This window comes from Scyliorhinus torazame, chromosome 15 (assembly GCF_047496885.1).
Source record: "Scyliorhinus torazame isolate Kashiwa2021f chromosome 15, sScyTor2.1, whole genome shotgun sequence".
Taxonomy (NCBI): Eukaryota; Metazoa; Chordata; class Chondrichthyes; order Carcharhiniformes; family Scyliorhinidae; genus Scyliorhinus; species Scyliorhinus torazame.
This window is the reverse complement of record NC_092721.1, coordinates 103,323,417-103,341,332: the sequence shown is the minus strand read 5'-3', so window position 1 is coordinate 103,341,332 and position 17,916 is coordinate 103,323,417. Positions and strand designations below refer to the sequence as shown.

Genomic DNA, 17,916 nt, shown 5'->3' with positions numbered 1-17,916 from the left:
ACTGGATAAGTTGAAACTTTATTTCTTATGGAAGGTGACCACCTTGTCATTCCGAACACAATAGCAAGGATCAAATCCTTGCAGCCTTTCAAGATGATGTTATAACACAATTCTGGAAAACTACAAGATCACAGATGAAGGAAAGGAAGATATCAGATAACAACATATGGGATGGGGTCTCTGCAAGCTGTTTGATCATCTTTGAGGGTTGGGAGAGGAATTTTTGACAGAAGTTTAATCTAATCTAACCCTAACCAGCAAACACCTTCCCCCCCCCTTCCAGGGGTTTGGTGATGGGGTGGGGAAGAGGAAAGATCAAGGATGGGGATACTGGGGTGTCCTGTAAAATGGATGAAGCATATATTTCTCAGATGGATTATACAACACAAGACCCACGCATTACCTTGTTCTGCACCATTGTTTAAGCCCAAAACACTCCATCCATTAAAAATTTTGTTCAATGTTCCAAACAGAATTTTTTTTATTCGGATGTAATTTCCTCAACATTGGCGAAAGCTGAGCACGTTAGATGAGCAATTCTATGGCATTCTCAGTCTTCCCAAAAGTGCAACACTGTGCTCCCTGTGGTCAGCACATTAACAGCTCCACCCATTCCCATCATGATCATTCCATCTATGGCCTCCAAAACTGCTCTCAGCAATTCATAAAACAGTATCTCATCACTTTCCCTGGTAACTCTGTCATGTTCTGCTCTGAACATTCTGTTCAGTAATTTCTTTTGTTATTCTTCTGTTCTTTTAATACAGTTCCGTTGCCTCCAAGTTGATCTTCTGTATCATTTAATAGCATTTTCATTGAGGATTTTGCAAGTCAAACAAAACATTCATCCCCTCTCAGTGAGTGGAGTAAGCTGTTCCTTCACTCTAATTTTTCTATCTCTTTTCTTTGGCTTATTAAAATGTTTGCTCATCTTACTCATCATTTCTAATGAGGTTTTATACCCAAAATGTTAACTTTACCTTCCTTTTCTTCACAGACAGTGACAGAGATGTTGGGTAATTTCAGCATTCTGTGTTAATATTTCAAATTTACAACAATTGTTTCCCTTTTAATTTATGCTATTAATATTGTAGATCTCACTAGAAATTACCCTTGGTTTTAGGTTGTGCCAGTCCATTTTCTTGTTGCTCCAATCCCATTTTTTCAACTCTATTTCCACTTCACCTAAAAAACTGTTCCGCCCAAATGTATCGTTGTGCCAGACAGAAAGGTTCAGAGTCTGAGTCAGGAGGGTTGCTTTTTCAATTTTATACTGCGGATCAAGAGATGAAGGATTAGAAACAAAAAAAGATAAACATATGATCACTATAGTGTATGTTTCCTGAAGGATCATTTGTAGACATTAGTCAGACACTTAATCATGTTTCATTCGGCTAAACATGAATCATTCTCATATTTCTCTATTTACAGGTTTCCTGCCAATTAGGTCAAACCTACGCAACTCAAATTTGCAATTCTGAAGCCAAAATAATTCATTTGCGGAAGATGGTCAGGAATTCAGAAAAAAGGCAAGCATGTAATATAACATAACATATTTCTTAATGACAGCAATGGTCCAAAATGCTCCATGGCAAAATGGGGGCAATTCTCCAAAATGGAGACGAAGTATTCGCGCCGTTGTGAACGCCGTCGCGTTTCACGACGGCGCAAAATGGTCACGGGGACGACCGATTCTGTCCCCCACAGGGGGCCAGAACAGCGCTGGAGCGGTTCATGCCGCTCCAGCCTCCCTTCCCGGTGCCCGTGCCAACCCGCGCATGCGCAGTTGGGCTGCACCAACCTGCGCATGCGCGAGGGACTTCAGCACGCCGGCCCCTACGCAACATGGCGTGGGGATTCAGGGGCCGGCCGTGCAACAAAGTAGGCCCGGGGGGGTGGGGGGGGGGGGGGGGGGGGGTGGGGGGGGGAAAAGAGGCCGGCCCGTCGATCGGTGGGCCCCAATCGCAGGCCAGACCCCATCGGAGGCCCCCCCCCCCCCGGTGAAGGAGCGCTTTTCCTCGCCCCACAGGCCCCCCCCCCCCCCCCCCCCCCCCCCCCCCCGGCCCTTCGCGCAGAGTTCCCGCCAGCAGCGACCAGGGGTGGGCGCCGGCGGGACTCTGTCGTATCCGCGCAGCCGCTCGGCCCATCTGGGCCGGAGAATCGGCAGCCACGCGGCCGGCGCCGCGTCAAACGCGCCGGCGCAAATAGCGCCGATTATCCACACTTCGGCGTGCGGTTGCAACGATTCTCCGGCCCGGCGTGGGGCTCGGAGAATCACCCCCAATAATTTTTAAAGATTTTTTATATTGTTTCTATATCCTTGAAGTTTCATGAACAATAGACATATTGGGCTGGGTTCTCCCCTTTTTGGAGAGGTAGCAACAGAGCAGAACTTCTGCCAGTCTCTCTAACCCTACCTGTCCTGTTTTCCTGAGTGGTGGTTAAGTTGTCATACAGGGCAGGGTCAAGGTAAGACACTGCCACTTAAAGAGATAACCTGTCACTAAAACAGAGTGAAATCAAGCAGTTCTACAGTAATGATACCGCTGCAATGCCAGAAAACTTTTGCCACTGCACTTGAAGGGTGAAAGAGTCCCAAAGACTGAAACCTACAACAGCAACGAAGGGGACCAAATTGAAGGAAAAGGAGATTGGTGCAAGACTCTCTGCCTTGATCCAAGCCTTAGCACAGCTTTGTCAGGAACTTCAGCTCTTTCTCTTGGTATTTCCAATTGGAAGCAGGAACTAAGGTAATCATAGATTTACAGTGCAGAAGGAGGACATTCGGCCCATTGAATCTGCATCAGCAGATTGGTTGGAAAGAGCACCTTACTTAAGCATCTTCGATGTCTGCTTACACTGCGAAAAGGCTCACAAGCTATGGGAAATGATCCACATTGTCCAGGGGATCACCATGAATCTTGATGGTCGGGGAGCGTGGCAGGAGCGGGCTGGTAGTGAACCTTTATTTTCTGGATGTTTAATCTGAGGCCCATTCTCTCATATGCTTCGGTGAATGCATCAGCAATCGTTGTAGCTTGGCCTCCGAGTATGTGCACACATCATCATCATCTGCGTACTGCAGCTCGATGATATATTTTGGGGTGATCTTGGTTCTGGCCTGGAGGCATCAGAGGTTGAACTGTTATTGGAAAATCGGTAGGATCAGGGACCACTAGTATTTGTGCCAACAGCACTCTTGGGTGATCTTTTTATCTCCTCTCCCTTATTAATTCTTCACAGCTGGATTGCAATAACTTTGTAGAATTCTCCGTAGGAACAAAAGTAGACCATTCAGTCCCTAAATCCTGGTCCATGTTTTTATTGGGTCATGGCTGATCTGTATCTCAATTTAATGCACCTGCCTTTGTTCCATATACCTTGATAGTTTTACCTAGCAAAGCTTCACTGATATTCAATCTTGAAAATTTAAATGAACCCAACATCCAGCCTTTTGAGGGAAATTACTCCAGATTTCCACTACCCCTCGTCAGAAGAAAATGCTTCCGGACTGCGCTCCTACCTGAACTAGTTTTTATTTGAAGATTGGTCTGAAGAGCATAGGGAATGAATATAGCCACACATCACCTCAAGCGTGCTCCGCCATTCGATACGATTATGATTGAACTTTAACATTCACCGCCCTATCCCCATATCCTTCAGTGTCCGATAATCCAACTTCAGTCTTATATATACTCAATGACTGAGGTAGAGAATTCCAAAGTTCCACAACCCTCTAATTAAGAGGGTCTCAGTCTCTGGATAAGGGTTTGGCAATATAGGATATGTCCTCTATTTCTTAAAACTCTTCAGCCCATCTTAATAATAATAATCTTTATTGTCACAAATAGGCTTACATTAACACTGCAATGAAGTTACTGTGAAAAGCCCCCAGTCACCACATTCCGGCGCATTTTCGGGTACACAGAGGAAAAATTCAGAATGTCCAATTCACCTAACAAGCACAACTTTCAGGACTTGTAGGAGGAAACCGGAGCACCCAGAGGAAACCCACGCAGACACGGGGAGAACGTGCAGACTCCACACAGACAGTGACCCAAGCCAGGAATCGAACCTGGGACCCTAGAGCTGTGAAGCAACAGTGCTACCCACTGTGCGACGTGCTGGCCCTAAACAACCTTTCAGCATTGAGCCGGTCAGGCCCTCTCAGAAAGTTATTGAACCGTATAATTTGCCTCTCATTCTTCTAAACACCAGAGAATATAGGGCAATTCCAGTGAATCTCTCCTCAAAGAACAAATTAATCTAATGAACCGTAACTGAATCCCCTCAAACTGCAAGTAATCCTCCTTTGGGCAAGGACATTAAAACTCTACACAATATTCCAGGTGTGGTCTTACTAAATCCCTATATAGTTGCAGAAATACCTTCTTATTCTGGTACTGTGACATGTTTGTAACACACCATTTGCCTTCCTAATTGCCTTCTGTACCAACAGTTTTTCTGTATTTACCCTTTCACATCCCTTCATAATTTTTTAGCACCTCACAAATATAAACCAACTTCATGCAAGCTGTCCTCATAACTTAACTTCAAGACCAGGCACCATTTTAGTGACTGTGCTATACTATACCTTGCCGAGGCCAAAGTACCTTTCATAGAGTGCAATGTCTATAAGGTGTCCTATCACTATTGTAACACAATGATACTTACTCAGAGTATTTCAGTTGTAAAATAAATTGATTAATTAATGAGGCTGAAAAGTTATCAATAGAGGGCCATTCACCAGCAAGTAGACTAATAAAGTTGAATTTGAAAATTTAATTTAAGTTCATTATTTATTGACTTACATTTGAAAATTAAATGATAAAAAAGACTGGCAAAACATTATTCACAGCTAAACACAATAGAGTATGGAAAGAAAATGATGAGCTCTCTTACCCTTAGTATTTCATTGTAGACCGGATGCAATGATTTCTTTTTCACTGATGTTTTCCTTTTACCCATTTTAATTTTATCTGGAAGCAGGTAACTTTTCACATACCTAAAAACAGAAGACTTATGAGGTATAATTGAAGGGGTGGATTTTTGTTATCTTTTGAGTAGTAAAAATGGATGATTTTTTTTATATTTTGAAGGAATGTTGTGCTATTCTGTAAAGGAGATGGTGTGTGGCTGGCTTCAGGTGACAACATGAGAACAAGTTACACAAAAGGTGGCTCCTGCCAGGGTCCTTGTATTTTGATCCCTTTTGTCAGTTTTTTCGGGGATTTTTAGGTGGAGATTAGGGTGGAGAATGGATAGTTGACAGAGGAATGTCAAATGCTTTGCCGAAAAAGGCCACGGGAAAGAAACCCCCGGCAGCTCAACAAAGGAATCTGGGGCAGAAAAGATGGTGGAGGTGCTGCACACCCATCACATTAGAGACGCTGACGAGGGTGATTGCGCAGGAGCTGGAGACTTTTGGAAGGCAGGTGGATCGGCAATTTGAGTGGCAAGGAAAGGAGATTAAAGAGTCATTGAAAGACACCATCGATACTTAAGGCTCAATACGAGAGCAGCTACTTTGACATGCCGAAGCAGAGGGAGGCCTTCATCAAGGATAAAGGACTTGGATGGCTTGAGGACTGCTTGTGGGATTTTGTATGTGAAAGTCAGGGCGCGTTGTTTGCAAATATTGCAATATAGGGTGTCATGGTAGTGTTCTTTTTAAATGGAGGTCAGCGGGAGGATTTTTCTTGAGAATCTGGGGCGCGATTCTCTGCTCCCACGCCATTTCAGAGAATCGCCTGGGGCGCCATTTTTACCTGCAACGCCAGTCCGACGCCCTCCCGCGATTCACCCCAGCGGCGAGAACGGCCCCATCAAGGTCTGTGCGGCGCAGGCCAGAGAATCGCCCGGGACCCCCAAAATAGTGATTCTCCACTCTCCCGATATTCTCTGGCCCAGATGGGCCAAGCGGCCTGCCAAAACGACAGCTTCACGCCGGCGCCATCCACACCTGGTCGCTCCCGGCGTGAACACCATGGGAACGCTGGGGGGGGGGGGGGGGGGGGGGGGGGGGTGGCCTGTGGGGGGTTCCTGCACTGGGAGGGTGCTCAAAAGGAGTCTGTCCCGCGATCAGTGCCCACCGATCGGCGCGCCGGCCTCTCTGAAGGAGGACCTCCTTTCCTCCGTTGCCCCGCAAGATCGATCCGCCATCATCTTGCGGGGCGGCCGTGGGGAGGACGTCAACCGCGCAAGCACGGGTTGGCGCCGGTTATCCCGCGCATGCGCAGTCGACGTCATTTACATGGCGCCGGCCCTGTCATTTACGCGGCGCTGCTTTTACACGGCACCAAGGCCTGGCGCGCGTAAGTGACGTGGCACCGCTCCCAGCCCCTCCGGGGGAGTGTGAATCGGGGTCTGGGAACGGCCTCCGACGCCAGAGTAAAACACTCCGGTTTTCACTCCGGCATCGGCACTTAGTCTCCAGATCGGAGAATCGCGCCCCCGGTCTTTGGGGATGGTAAAGACGGTGGATTGATATGGTAATTGGAGGGAAGGTGGAGCATGGCACGGATGCTGGGATTGTCCCCGACAAGGTTAGTCAACTGGAATGTTCGAGGCCTGGGGTACCAGTAAAGGGGGCAAGGACTTTTGTACATTTAAAGAGGTTGGGAGCCAATGTGGTGTTTTTAAATTAAACTGAGGAACATTTAGCAGAGATCATTTGTCCAGAAGAATTGAGGGATGAAATGAGCGAAGGTGCTAAATGCATGCATTAATACTGAAGATACAGTCAAGTGTTTCTATAAGTAAATAAGCAAAGTTAAAAAATTTGAATTAGGAGATAGAGGGGGGATTTTGTATTTTCAGCTGTTAATTTCACAGGGGTGTAGGGAGTAAAAGGGTTTTACAGCTTGCAACGGTTTAATAAGTAAATAATGGAAGGTTATTAAATTTTATTTGATCCCAAAAGTGCGGGCAATAGGACAGACATGTTCAAACTAGCACTGAGAACAATGGAATCGAAGATGAAAGGGGGAAAGGATACGCATGGAGAGATGTTAAGCTGATTTGCTGTTGGCTGTCCAGGAAACATCCTGATGGAAACAGTTTAGGGCTAGGAGGCAAAGTTTGAATCAGCCATCCAGTCAAACCAAAAAAGTCTTGAGCTGCAAACGGCAGGCTTGTTCTGAAGTTTCTTGAATTGCTACAGCAGAGGGGATTAGAGTTTGAGCAGTCGTGTGGTTTTACGCTTATTAAAGCAACGGCACTTTTGCCTTGGATAATATTACTGGAATTTAATCGTTTCTGCATCTCTAATATTTATTTGATTAACTTAGATCTGCTTCCAGCGAACACTGAAAATCCAAAGGACAAATCACAAATGCTCCCTCATTCTAGAATAAATGCATGACTAATACATGAGTAGTCCATTCAAATAAAGCATGTGTGTATAAATTAAGCAACAGTTTATTTATCACCGTCAATAAGGCAGGAGATGTCCTGAATCCCCACTAGTCACCAAACACTGCAAGCAAACTGGCAGACTCCAGATGATCATATTTGTGGTCAGTTAGTCATGCACTAAGACTTGGAATAGTGATTTCTTCAAATTCTTGAAATGGATTCCTCGCTGAACGATGACACTCAAGGTCAGTTAACGCAGTACAGATCTTCGGTCGAACCAGAGTTCTTTGTCTGTATGGGTCAACTACATACTGGATAATATCAATAGACTATCATGGAAGCTGAGCACTAAGTTAGAAATAAGATCCATGCATACAAAAATAGATACGGTGTAGATTAATATATTTTTTAAAAATTTACTAACGGATCAGATCGATTTTTCTTCTCTTCAGCAGCAGCTAGGTCTGAGCAGCGTACTACAAAAATATGGAACTCCTTCAACTTGTCAACATAATCCAATGAAAACTGCATCTTCCCTCTGACATCAATATTTCCAAAGTCACCACTGTAGATGCTCATTGTACTTCCACTAACCTATGAGCATTCAAATAGTTCAAAAATTAAATATCTGTACACTATGCATCAAGAAAATTGGTTATTTAGATTGTTGAAAATAGAGTGTACATTTTTTCAGATCATTCACCCATTATTCCTGGAGCAGCGCCAATTTACAATTTTGCTATAACTTTGGTTTTTCTTCAAATATTTCTTTCAGATTCAGTTGCCTTTAGAGTTGCTCAAAAAATGCTGAATGACTGATCACCAGACATAATCTATTTTACTCGATCTTGAAATTAAGAGAGATTCAATAATTATGTGGAGAGCAGAAAAAACGCTCCAAAGTGTGGCTTCTGAATCATTGCTACCAGTACCACCATGGAAAGCACAACAGGGTTGGCAAGTTGTAAAATACATGTCAAATAAGTTTAAGGCAAATTACAATCTTGAACAGTTGAGAAAAAAAAAGGCTTTTTATATTCAAGAGAAGAAAATGCCATTCTGCCAGGAAAATAAATAAATACACAGAACTGGAGGAATTTAAGTCCGATTCTTCCCCATTTCGATCAGTCAGCCCCTTTCCCTAATAGAATTTTAAAAAAATAATTAGTTCATGGGATATGGACATTGCTACCTGATTGACTTTCAAATCTAGGAATTAAATTTAAATGTTCTGTAATTGGAATTGAGAGAAGGAGTGGAGTAAGGGAACTACAAATTGATTTTCTAAACAGGAACCAGCAGAATTGTTTTCCTGCTGCCCTGTTAAGAGCTTGAATTTGAAACTGATTGCCAAGAGGCTAAAATGTCTCCCTTTCAGAGTCTGGCATTACTTTCCAAATAGTACAGACTGTGCTGCTCTGAGCAGAGTGATTGTTTTTAAACAATAGGCTGCATTGCGGAGTTTTTAAAAATTACTTTCAAATTCAAGCTCTTAACAGGGCAGCAGGAAAACAATTCTGCTGGTTCCTGTTTAGAAAATCAATTTGTAGTTCCCTTACTCCACTCCTTCACTCCAAATTCCAATTACAGAACATTTAAATTTAATTCCTAGATTTGAAAGTCAATCAGGTAGCAATGTCCATATCCCATGAACTAATTATTTTTAAAAATTCTATTAGGGAAAGGGGCTGACTGATCTAAATGGGGAAGAATCGGGCTTAAATTCCTCCAGTTTGGTGTATTGATTTTTTTTAAACAATAGGCTGCATTGCGGAGTTTTAGGTTTGACCATATTAACTTAAAAGGAATGCAACTTCTTGAAACTCCCATCTCTGAAGCAAAGCTACGGAAGGCATTTATTTAGCGTGTTATTATGTTTTACCACTGCCATTCATTGATTCTTAAAATTAAATCTCACAACACTGTATGTGACTTTAATGCACTATCTGTTCATTTTTCCCCCTTCTTTTGGCGATTTTTTCAAAACATGACAGCCGTTGTCCTGCAAGGTTAGTAAACACAACTGCAAATGAGATGCACAAGAAGTTCATGCAAATAGTTGCAACAGTCAGAAGCCCTGTAACTGCATGGGTGTCACCCCCACAACCCAAAAATGTACAGAGTAGGTTAAAAAATATTTAAAGTCAGAAAGACCTCTTGACAGTGCCATTTGTTATAGCACAAAGTGCAAACGGCATACAAAACTGCAAGTTTAATCCTCCATGCTGCCAAATTAGTGCTGGTAAGTGCTAAGGGGAAGGCATAAAAGAGAATCAGATGACTAGACATGTATGATCCAGTGTCATATGCCTCCTACTGGCCAGTTGAAAGATGCATCGAGTGGGGCCTGGAAGCCTCAATCTCTAATGCACAATCAATGGTTCAGGACTGGTGGGAGAAAATCTTCATATCCTTAGAATAAAACTATTGCGGGTATGAAAGAATTAGAATTACAAATTTGATATACTAAATATAAATACATTTTTGTTCTGGCAACTAGATCTCTTCTAGCACATAGCACCCTTCACCCACCTCTCCCCAAATTCCAAGAAGCAAGCAAACAGATTTCTGCCAATGTCCTTCTGCAACAATGGCACAAGGGTACAGAGTATTCCGGAGCAACTAGAGAAGAACTTGGAATGGATGGGGAAGATCCTGTTGTCATGATCCACGTTGGGGTCAATGGCATAGGGTAGAAAAGGACGGCAGTCCATCGGAGGGAATATCAGCAGCTAGGAATCATTTAAAAAAACAGCATGGGTTGTAATCTCAAGATTAACAACTCAAGTCATGATAATTGGGCTAACAGGGATAGACAGATCAGGAAAATGAATGCATGGCTAAAAGACGGAGGGGAAAGCAGGGGCTCAATGTGGGAACACTGACACCAGTACTCGGACCGAATACTGAAAGAAGGCCTGTTTCCTGTACGTGATAAGGGAAGTAATCATGAAGGGAAAACTTGGCACTGTGATCATAACATAATAAGGTGAAAATGATTGAGAAAGGCATAATCAAGACAAAGATCAAAGTAATGTACTACAGGAAAACTAAGTTTTGAGGCAATGAAAATTATACTAAGGAAATTACAAGGAATGGAAACAAGAAATCTGGCAAGCAAAGACATAGAAAAGTGGTGGGAACTATTTAAAACACGGACCAAAACAGTTCAGGAGAAATATATTCCATTAAAAATAAGATCACTCTAGTCAATGATGAAACAATAATGATGATAGTGGCACGGGCAAAATTAAACCTGAAGAAAAAGCCATAAATGAAAGGATGAGTCAGAGTCATATGGCACAGGAGGAGGGGATTTGACCCATCAAATCAATACCAGCTCTGTAGAATAATCCCGTCATTCCCATTCACTTGCGTTATCCCGTTACCCTGCAAGTTTACTTCCCTCAAATACTCATCCGATAATGTTTTGAAATCATTAATTGTCTCGGTTTCCACCTCAAAATCGCTGTCTCCGACAGTGCTGAAAGAGGTTCTTCCTTGCATCCACCCTGCATATCTTGCTCAAAACTTGAAATCTGTCTGCCAATCCTTGTACTCACAGCTAATGCGAATATTTTATCTGGTGTGCCTTATCTAAACTGGTCATAATCCTATACATCTCTATCAAATCTTCATAAATTCATATAAGAAATCTCACCTCAATCGCCTTTTCTCCACACAGAACAACCTCAGCTTCTCCAACTTAACCTTGTAGCTAAAATCCCAGCCCTAGTAAATCTCCTCTGCACCCTCTCAAGTACCTTCACATCTTTCCTAAAATGCACTGACCAGGTGGGGTTACGGGGATAAGGTGGGGGAAAGAGGGTCTCGGTAGAGTGCTCTTTCAGAGGGTCGGTGCAGATTCGATGTGCCAAATGGCAGCATGGTGGCACAGTGGTTAGTATTGCTGCTTCACAGCGCCAGAGACATGGGTTCAATTATAGCCTTGGGTGACTGTGTGGAGTTTGCATATTCTCCCAGTGTCTGTGTGGGTTTCCTCTGGGTGCTCTGGTTTCTGCTCACAGTCCACAGACGTGTGGGTTAGGTGGATTGTCCGTGATAAATTGTCCCTTAGTGTCCAGGGATGTGCAGGTTAGGTTTCAGGAGTGGGCGGGGAGTAGACCGAGGTAAGAGTGCTCTTTCGGAGGGTGAGTGCAATGATTTGATGAGCTGAATGGCTTGCTTCTGCACTGTAGAGATTCTATGGAGAACTGGGCACAATCCTTCAGTTGTACCCTTACCAGTGCAATATAAAGCTTTGGCATGAATTCTTTGCTTTTACAGTCAATACCCCTATTTATGACACACAGGATCCAATATTCTTTGCTAATTCTCTCAATATATCCTGCCACCTTCAAAATATCTATGCACATGAACTCCTCAGGTTTCTCTATCCCACCACACATTTCAGAACAGTGCTATTAGGTTTATATTGCTTCTTTCTATTACTTCTGTCAAAATACATCACATCAGCACGGTAGCACAAGTGGATAGCACTGTGGCTTCACAGCGCCAGGGTCCCAGGTTTGATTCCCCGCTGGGTCACTGTCTGTATGGAGTCTGCACGTTCTCCCAGTGCCTGCGTGGATTTCCTCAGGGTGCTCCGGTTTCCTCCCACAGTCCAAAGACGTGCAGGTTAGGTGGAATGGCCATGACAAATTGCCCTTAGTGACCAAAGAGGTTAGATGGGGTTATTGGGTTATGGGGATAGTATGGAAGTGAGGCCTTAAGTGGGACGGTGCAGATTTGATGGGCCGAATGGCTCTCCTTCTGCAGTGTGTTCTATGTTATGTTCCATCACATTTTTCTGTATTAAATTGCATCTGTCATTTGTCTGCTCATTCTCTTCTATGACCTTTGCTGTCAATTGATATCATCCTCACCGTTTGCCACATCTAAGATTGCACCTTCCTCTAATCTGAAAAACAATCATCTGCCACAGCTCATGGCCTTAAGACAATTTCTTATCCACACTGATACGGACCCCCCTATGAGCCTTAATTTGTTAACCAACCTTCGATGTTGTGCTTCATGAAATTCACTCTTAAAATCATACAGGCAAGATCAATATTCTCTTGTTATTTCATCAAAAATTAACTTAAATTCTTCATCAAAAATTAAATTAGATTGATCTCTCCCCACGAGGCCACAGGCAAACCAATCAGAGCTTGCTGGCCAGCTTTTGGGAGATCCGTGAGAGTCTCATTAAATCCCTGAACCACCACAAAAGTTGGCAGGATGCGTAATTGGCATCCTGCCATCAGCAGGCGGGATTCCTATGTCAATTTCTTCCTGTCCCCAACTTAATTGCCAGGTTTCCCGATGCCAGGAATCCAATACAGTACACCCAACCAATTGTCCCAGCCCCACTGCCATCATGCCCACTCCAACGGACTACATTAACTTCCACGCAATGTTTAGTTTGAAATGCAGTTCATGCAGACAACAACCAACAGTGCTATCAATTTATAGGAATGGGGAGGGAGGGTGAGGTTGGGACGAACATACAAATAACATTGTTGAGACGAGGTTAGTAAAAGCGTTACAATGGAGTAACAAAAATGTTTTACATACAGAGGATCTTGATGCCATGCCAGAAGAGCTGCTAATGTTTGTTAGAGAACTTGCAACTGTCCCATGCCTGTCCATCTGGAAACTGCTCTCCGACATGGAGTCTGCATCATCATTCTATAGAATGCCATAATAAATCATGTGTTGTCAACTGCTTTTTAATAGCAACATAATCAGTAATGTGCCAAATATGCTACCAGATTTTGTTCTGTATTACTGAACAACAATGCTGAAGTTCCAGTTATGTTTTTGTTTAATCTCAGTATGGAAAAATCATATATTACAAACTAAAAATTATAAATGATTATTACACTAATTACATAAATAATTAGTATTATTCAAGCTAATTGGAAGTTTATTATTAAAAAAGAGCCAAATCCTCACTATTTGTAAAACCCTTCTGACTACCTGCATTTCATTCCCTTAGGACATTATTTGACATTGGAGTGCTCAGAACTAAGCACAGCTTCATCCCATGAATTTTCAAGAATCAAATATATCATTATATTCAAATATTGATTAAAATAAAACAACAATGATTCATTGCCCATGCACATACATAATTTTCATTAACCTCAGGTCATTAATTTACAACAATAGCTCTCATTTTAATTGTACAAGTTTAGTATTTCACTTAGAACCATAGAAGTGATACAGCACAGAAGAGGGCCATTCGGCCTATCTTGTTCATACTTACCCAAAGGCACAAAGGTGCCCTATTTAATCCCATCTTCCTGCACACAACCCATAGCCCTGCAGCTTCCAGCACCTCTAAACATCCCAGGCTAGATTTTACCAGCTTCTGGAAAAGGGCTGAAAGGCAAAAGGCCTCAAAATGGTGGTGGAAGGCCTCAGAATAGGAGCCCGACATCTTCCCACCAACATAAAATATTCTCAGTGATGGGAACTTCAGCAATTAAATGGCCAATGAAGGGCCACTTCCCACCCTCATCAACATTTTATTAATTGTAGGAGGGAATGTCACCAGGTGGAGAGACCGCCCTTGCGACTTTGGGATGGAGAGGGGGTGCACCAATTTGCTTCAAAAGAAGGAAATAGTTATTAATTTTGTACAATGTACATGTCAGCAGATCACTGCCTTTTTTTTTGTCGTCATCTTGCTTTTGGAAGGATATCCAATTCAGTCTACATTTGCAAGGGAGATGGAGTTGAAACAGTTTGCAATGCAACCAGCATGCTCCCGTCGGCGAAATCAGGATCTCGCCGTAGTGTGGCGAGAAACCAATTATCACCACTTAAGTCCTATTTCCATACAATTAACAATAAACAGGAGCTACCCCATTTCCAACGGTCTCCCCAACAAGTGGTCACGCTGGTGCCGATTAGTACTCATTTTGAAAAACGTGAACCTGGCGGAAGGGCTTCTGCATGGAGCAGAGGAGGTGAGTAGCCATCTTTGCTCACAGGCAATGAACCCGGTGCTGGGCTTGCCGCTCCCTGCTCGGCGGGGGATGGGGGACCAGCCTCCTGTGGGCTGGGCCGTCATGGGGGAGACAGGCGGGAGAGGCGCTGGGAGGACAACTGCATGAGGCACCACCATGCCAACCCCTGGATCGTGTGCATCCATTCTGGGGACAACCCTAGCCCCTGCCCGTCTGCCCCACCAACCACCCAAAACCCCCACAGACTGCTGAGGCCTCTGGCCATGCAGCTGTTGGCTATTCCCTAATTAGGCTATTGCGAATAGGGAATTGGCAATCGTGTTTAAGTGAGCATTTCACACAACTCGTGTATTCCCGTGGGTGGACGGGCCATGTAGCATGTGGGAGTCATTGCCTTGTGATCCTGCTTTTGGAATGATATCCAATTCAGTCTCCGATTGCAAGGGAGATTTAATTGAAAATCAATGCCAGTTTCCAAACTTGAAAGTTTTAAAACATCTAAAAATGAATTAAACAAAAACAAGTTGGACACAGGTCATGAAACGTATGGAGTTGAGAAGTTATTTGTTTCCAAGTGTGAACTGATGCAGGCTGTAACAATCAACAGCAACCTAATTCCATCTTCATCTCCAGTTGGAGGACTTGAAGTAAATTCCTGTTGTAATTGTTTCTTATGCAAGTCTTGAGGCAGCCATTTCTATCTACATTGTACCCAGAGATCCATCCTCATTTTCAGAAGGTTGCTCTTCTTTCTTCACTAGTGGATCAGTGATGTTGGGCACCTTTTCAATATGGATGGACAGTGTACCTGAACACTGGGGGAGGCAACACCACACACGCAGCAGCCAACATCCGAACACCCAGGGGATAGGACACAGTTCCAGGGACATGTCCACGGCCAGAGGGTGGGTGAGTGCTACGGGAAGGGGAGCTGCCTGGAGAGATGGGCCAATGGTTCGGAGGTTGGCCCACATTACGGAAGAAAGTGCCAGAGGCATCATACTGGTTGTGCCCAAGTGTGTTTAATGTGTCACAGGTGTCATACAGCGCCCCACTCCTGATGGGGCCGCATCACTTTCCCTCACACCCTCCCCCCCTCTCACCCCCTACGTACCTCTCCCAGGAGAGGCTGAAATGAAATGGATTTGCATCCCACTAATGGGATACAGATAAAGATCTGACCAGAATCTTCCACCCATGCCTGATTCTCAGTGATGCCAGTAGGAAAACATGCCTTTCCAAAACGCATCTGAAATAAAGTGGCATGCAGATGTGAAGACTGAATGATATCTGGGACTATCTCCGGAGTTTGGAACAGAGGCCACCAGCAATTCTGGACCCCGAGACCCACAACAGTGGGTGGGGGAAGCATCTACAGGTGGAGCTTCCAGAGTCAGTGTCATTGAGGTCCATCATATTGTCCCCTGAGATCCATCCTCATTTTCAGAAGGTCGCTCTTCTTTCTTCACGAGTGGGTCAGTGATGTTGGGCATCTTTTCAATATGGAGACAACGATGAACTATGCGCCATCATGCCTGCTGTGCCAGTGGGCAATATGGCACAAAACACCCAGTTGCATAATCAATGAGATCGGGATCGGAAGATATGGCATGGTTTCCCACCGGTCTCTGCAATAGGAAACACTCCACACCCCCAGCCCTGGTTGGGAGAATTTCTCATAGTCTTTAATAATCGTCATTGTCAAAAGTAGGCTTACATTAACATTGCAATGAAGTTACAGTGAAAAGCCCCTAGTCGCCACATTCCGACGCCTGTTCGGGTACACAGAGTGAATTCAGAATGTCTAAATTACCTAACAGCACGTCTTTCGGGACTTGTGGGAAGAAACCGGAGCACCTGGAGGAGACTCGAGCAGACACAGGGAGAACATGCAGACCCCCGGAGAACATGCAGACACCACACAGACAGTGACCCAAGCTAAGAATCGAACCTGGGACCCTGGAGCTGTAAAGCAACACTTTAATCCTTCCCACCTGTTGTGATGGGGCTGGGGTGCAATACTGAAGCACCGTGTGTACACGTCATTGGACCCACATCACAATTCATAAGAACTTTACTGTACATGACTACATCAACAGTTGTGGCAGAATGTCAGATGAAATGTTTATGAAATTCAGATTCATGGAAGTCAAATGACTCAATAAAAATACTGACGTTCTTAACCATGTTTTCCTTACCTCGGGAAACGCAGGTACCGACTTACTCAATCGTTTCATTCTTTTTGACTGTAAAGATGTGTTTTCTGGTGATATTGGAATAGTGTAAACTAAACAAATATAAACATAGCTTTTTGGTCAAAAATACTGAAGAAAATTAATTTAATGCAACAACATACAAAATAATTTCACAAACAATAGATTCTACAGCATACTAATATAATTGATTAAACTACAGTGAAGGAGTTTCCGATTGCTTAGAGGCAGCAGTCGTTACTCCTGTAATCTATTCCATCCCTGTTGATCTCCATGTAACCTCTGCTTCTGCAAATCCAAACTCCTTTTTGTCTCAGAGCTAAGGTCTCATTTGTATATAATTTTTCTAAAAATATAATCAAGGTGGCTAATTTATATATATATATATTATATATAGATTAATAAATTTGAAAAACTGGACAAAGGCTTCTAAATGATTAAAGTCATTGCTGGCTTTCACTCAAAACAAAATAAACCTCCTGGCATTTGGCATAGTTGCCATCTAGTTACCTCCGAAGTGATGCGAATAACCCGTGACTAGAGAGATCAAATCCATGAGAACTGTCTAAATACCATTTACATTTCTACAACTAAGGCCTGGCCACGGGCAGCACGGTAGCATTGTGAATAGCACAATTGCTTCACAGCTCCAAGGTCCCAGGTTCGATTCCGGCTTGGGTCACTGTCTGTGCGGAGTCTGCACATCCTCCCCGTGTGTGCGTGGGTTTCCTCCGGGTGCTCCGGTTTCCTCCCACAGTCCAAAGATGTGCAGGTTAGGTGGATTGGCCATGATAAATTGCCCTTAGTGTCCAAAAATTGCCCTTAGTGTTGGGTGGGGTTACTGGGTTATGGGGATAGGGTGGAGGTGTGGACATTGGGTAGGGTGCTCTTTCCAAGAGCCAGTGCAGACTCGATGGGCCGAATGGCCTCCTTCTGCACTGTAAATTCTATGAAAACTTTCTATGAAATAACAAGTCTGATAGGTTTCCCTGAAACACCTCTTTTGAAATTATCAATGCTCAATCCATCTCGTGAACCCAGACAAAGGAACACACATCCTTTGTCTACTGCTAAAACCAGTTTGCCTGCCTTGTGGACTGCAAAACTAAGACAAGCATCTCGATCAACCATACAGCAACTCAGAACAAGAGCTTGGTCCAGGCGAATGTCTGACCCCTGTCGACACTGTATCTACTGGAACTTCTGAATCAGGGCCTACAAGACTAATTCATCTCTACGTGCCCATCTCTGCGTGAACATCATCTCATCAAGAAAGTGAATTATCCAGCATCAGTGTGCAGCTTGTCAACGCGTGTGGAAAAAATACACCACTGGACTTTTCATTCTGGTCTCATGTGAAACAATAATTA

The 17,916-nt window shown here is 43.7% G+C and overlaps 1 protein-coding gene across 16 annotated transcripts in view; it reads right to left on the bottom strand.

Moving 5' to 3' along the window:
* Nucleotides 1–17,916, bottom strand: part of sytl2a (synaptotagmin-like 2a) — a 218,047-nt gene that overhangs the window by 30,052 nt on the left and 170,079 nt on the right. For 15 of the 16 annotated variants that reach the window (XM_072476502.1, XM_072476500.1, XM_072476504.1 and 12 more), the window contains 5 exons: nucleotides 16,532–16,620; nucleotides 12,934–13,047; nucleotides 7,781–7,950; nucleotides 4,903–5,005; nucleotides 1,112–1,273 (listed from right to left, as the gene is read on the bottom strand). In XM_072476502.1, the coding sequence (XP_072332603.1) occupies nucleotides 1,112–1,273; nucleotides 4,903–5,005; nucleotides 7,781–7,950; nucleotides 12,934–13,047; nucleotides 16,532–16,620 (638 nt within the window). The remainder of the gene's footprint in view (nucleotides 1–1,111; nucleotides 1,274–4,902; nucleotides 5,006–7,780; nucleotides 7,951–12,933; nucleotides 13,048–16,531; nucleotides 16,621–17,916) is intronic. The other variant, XM_072476506.1, reaches the window with a different exon arrangement.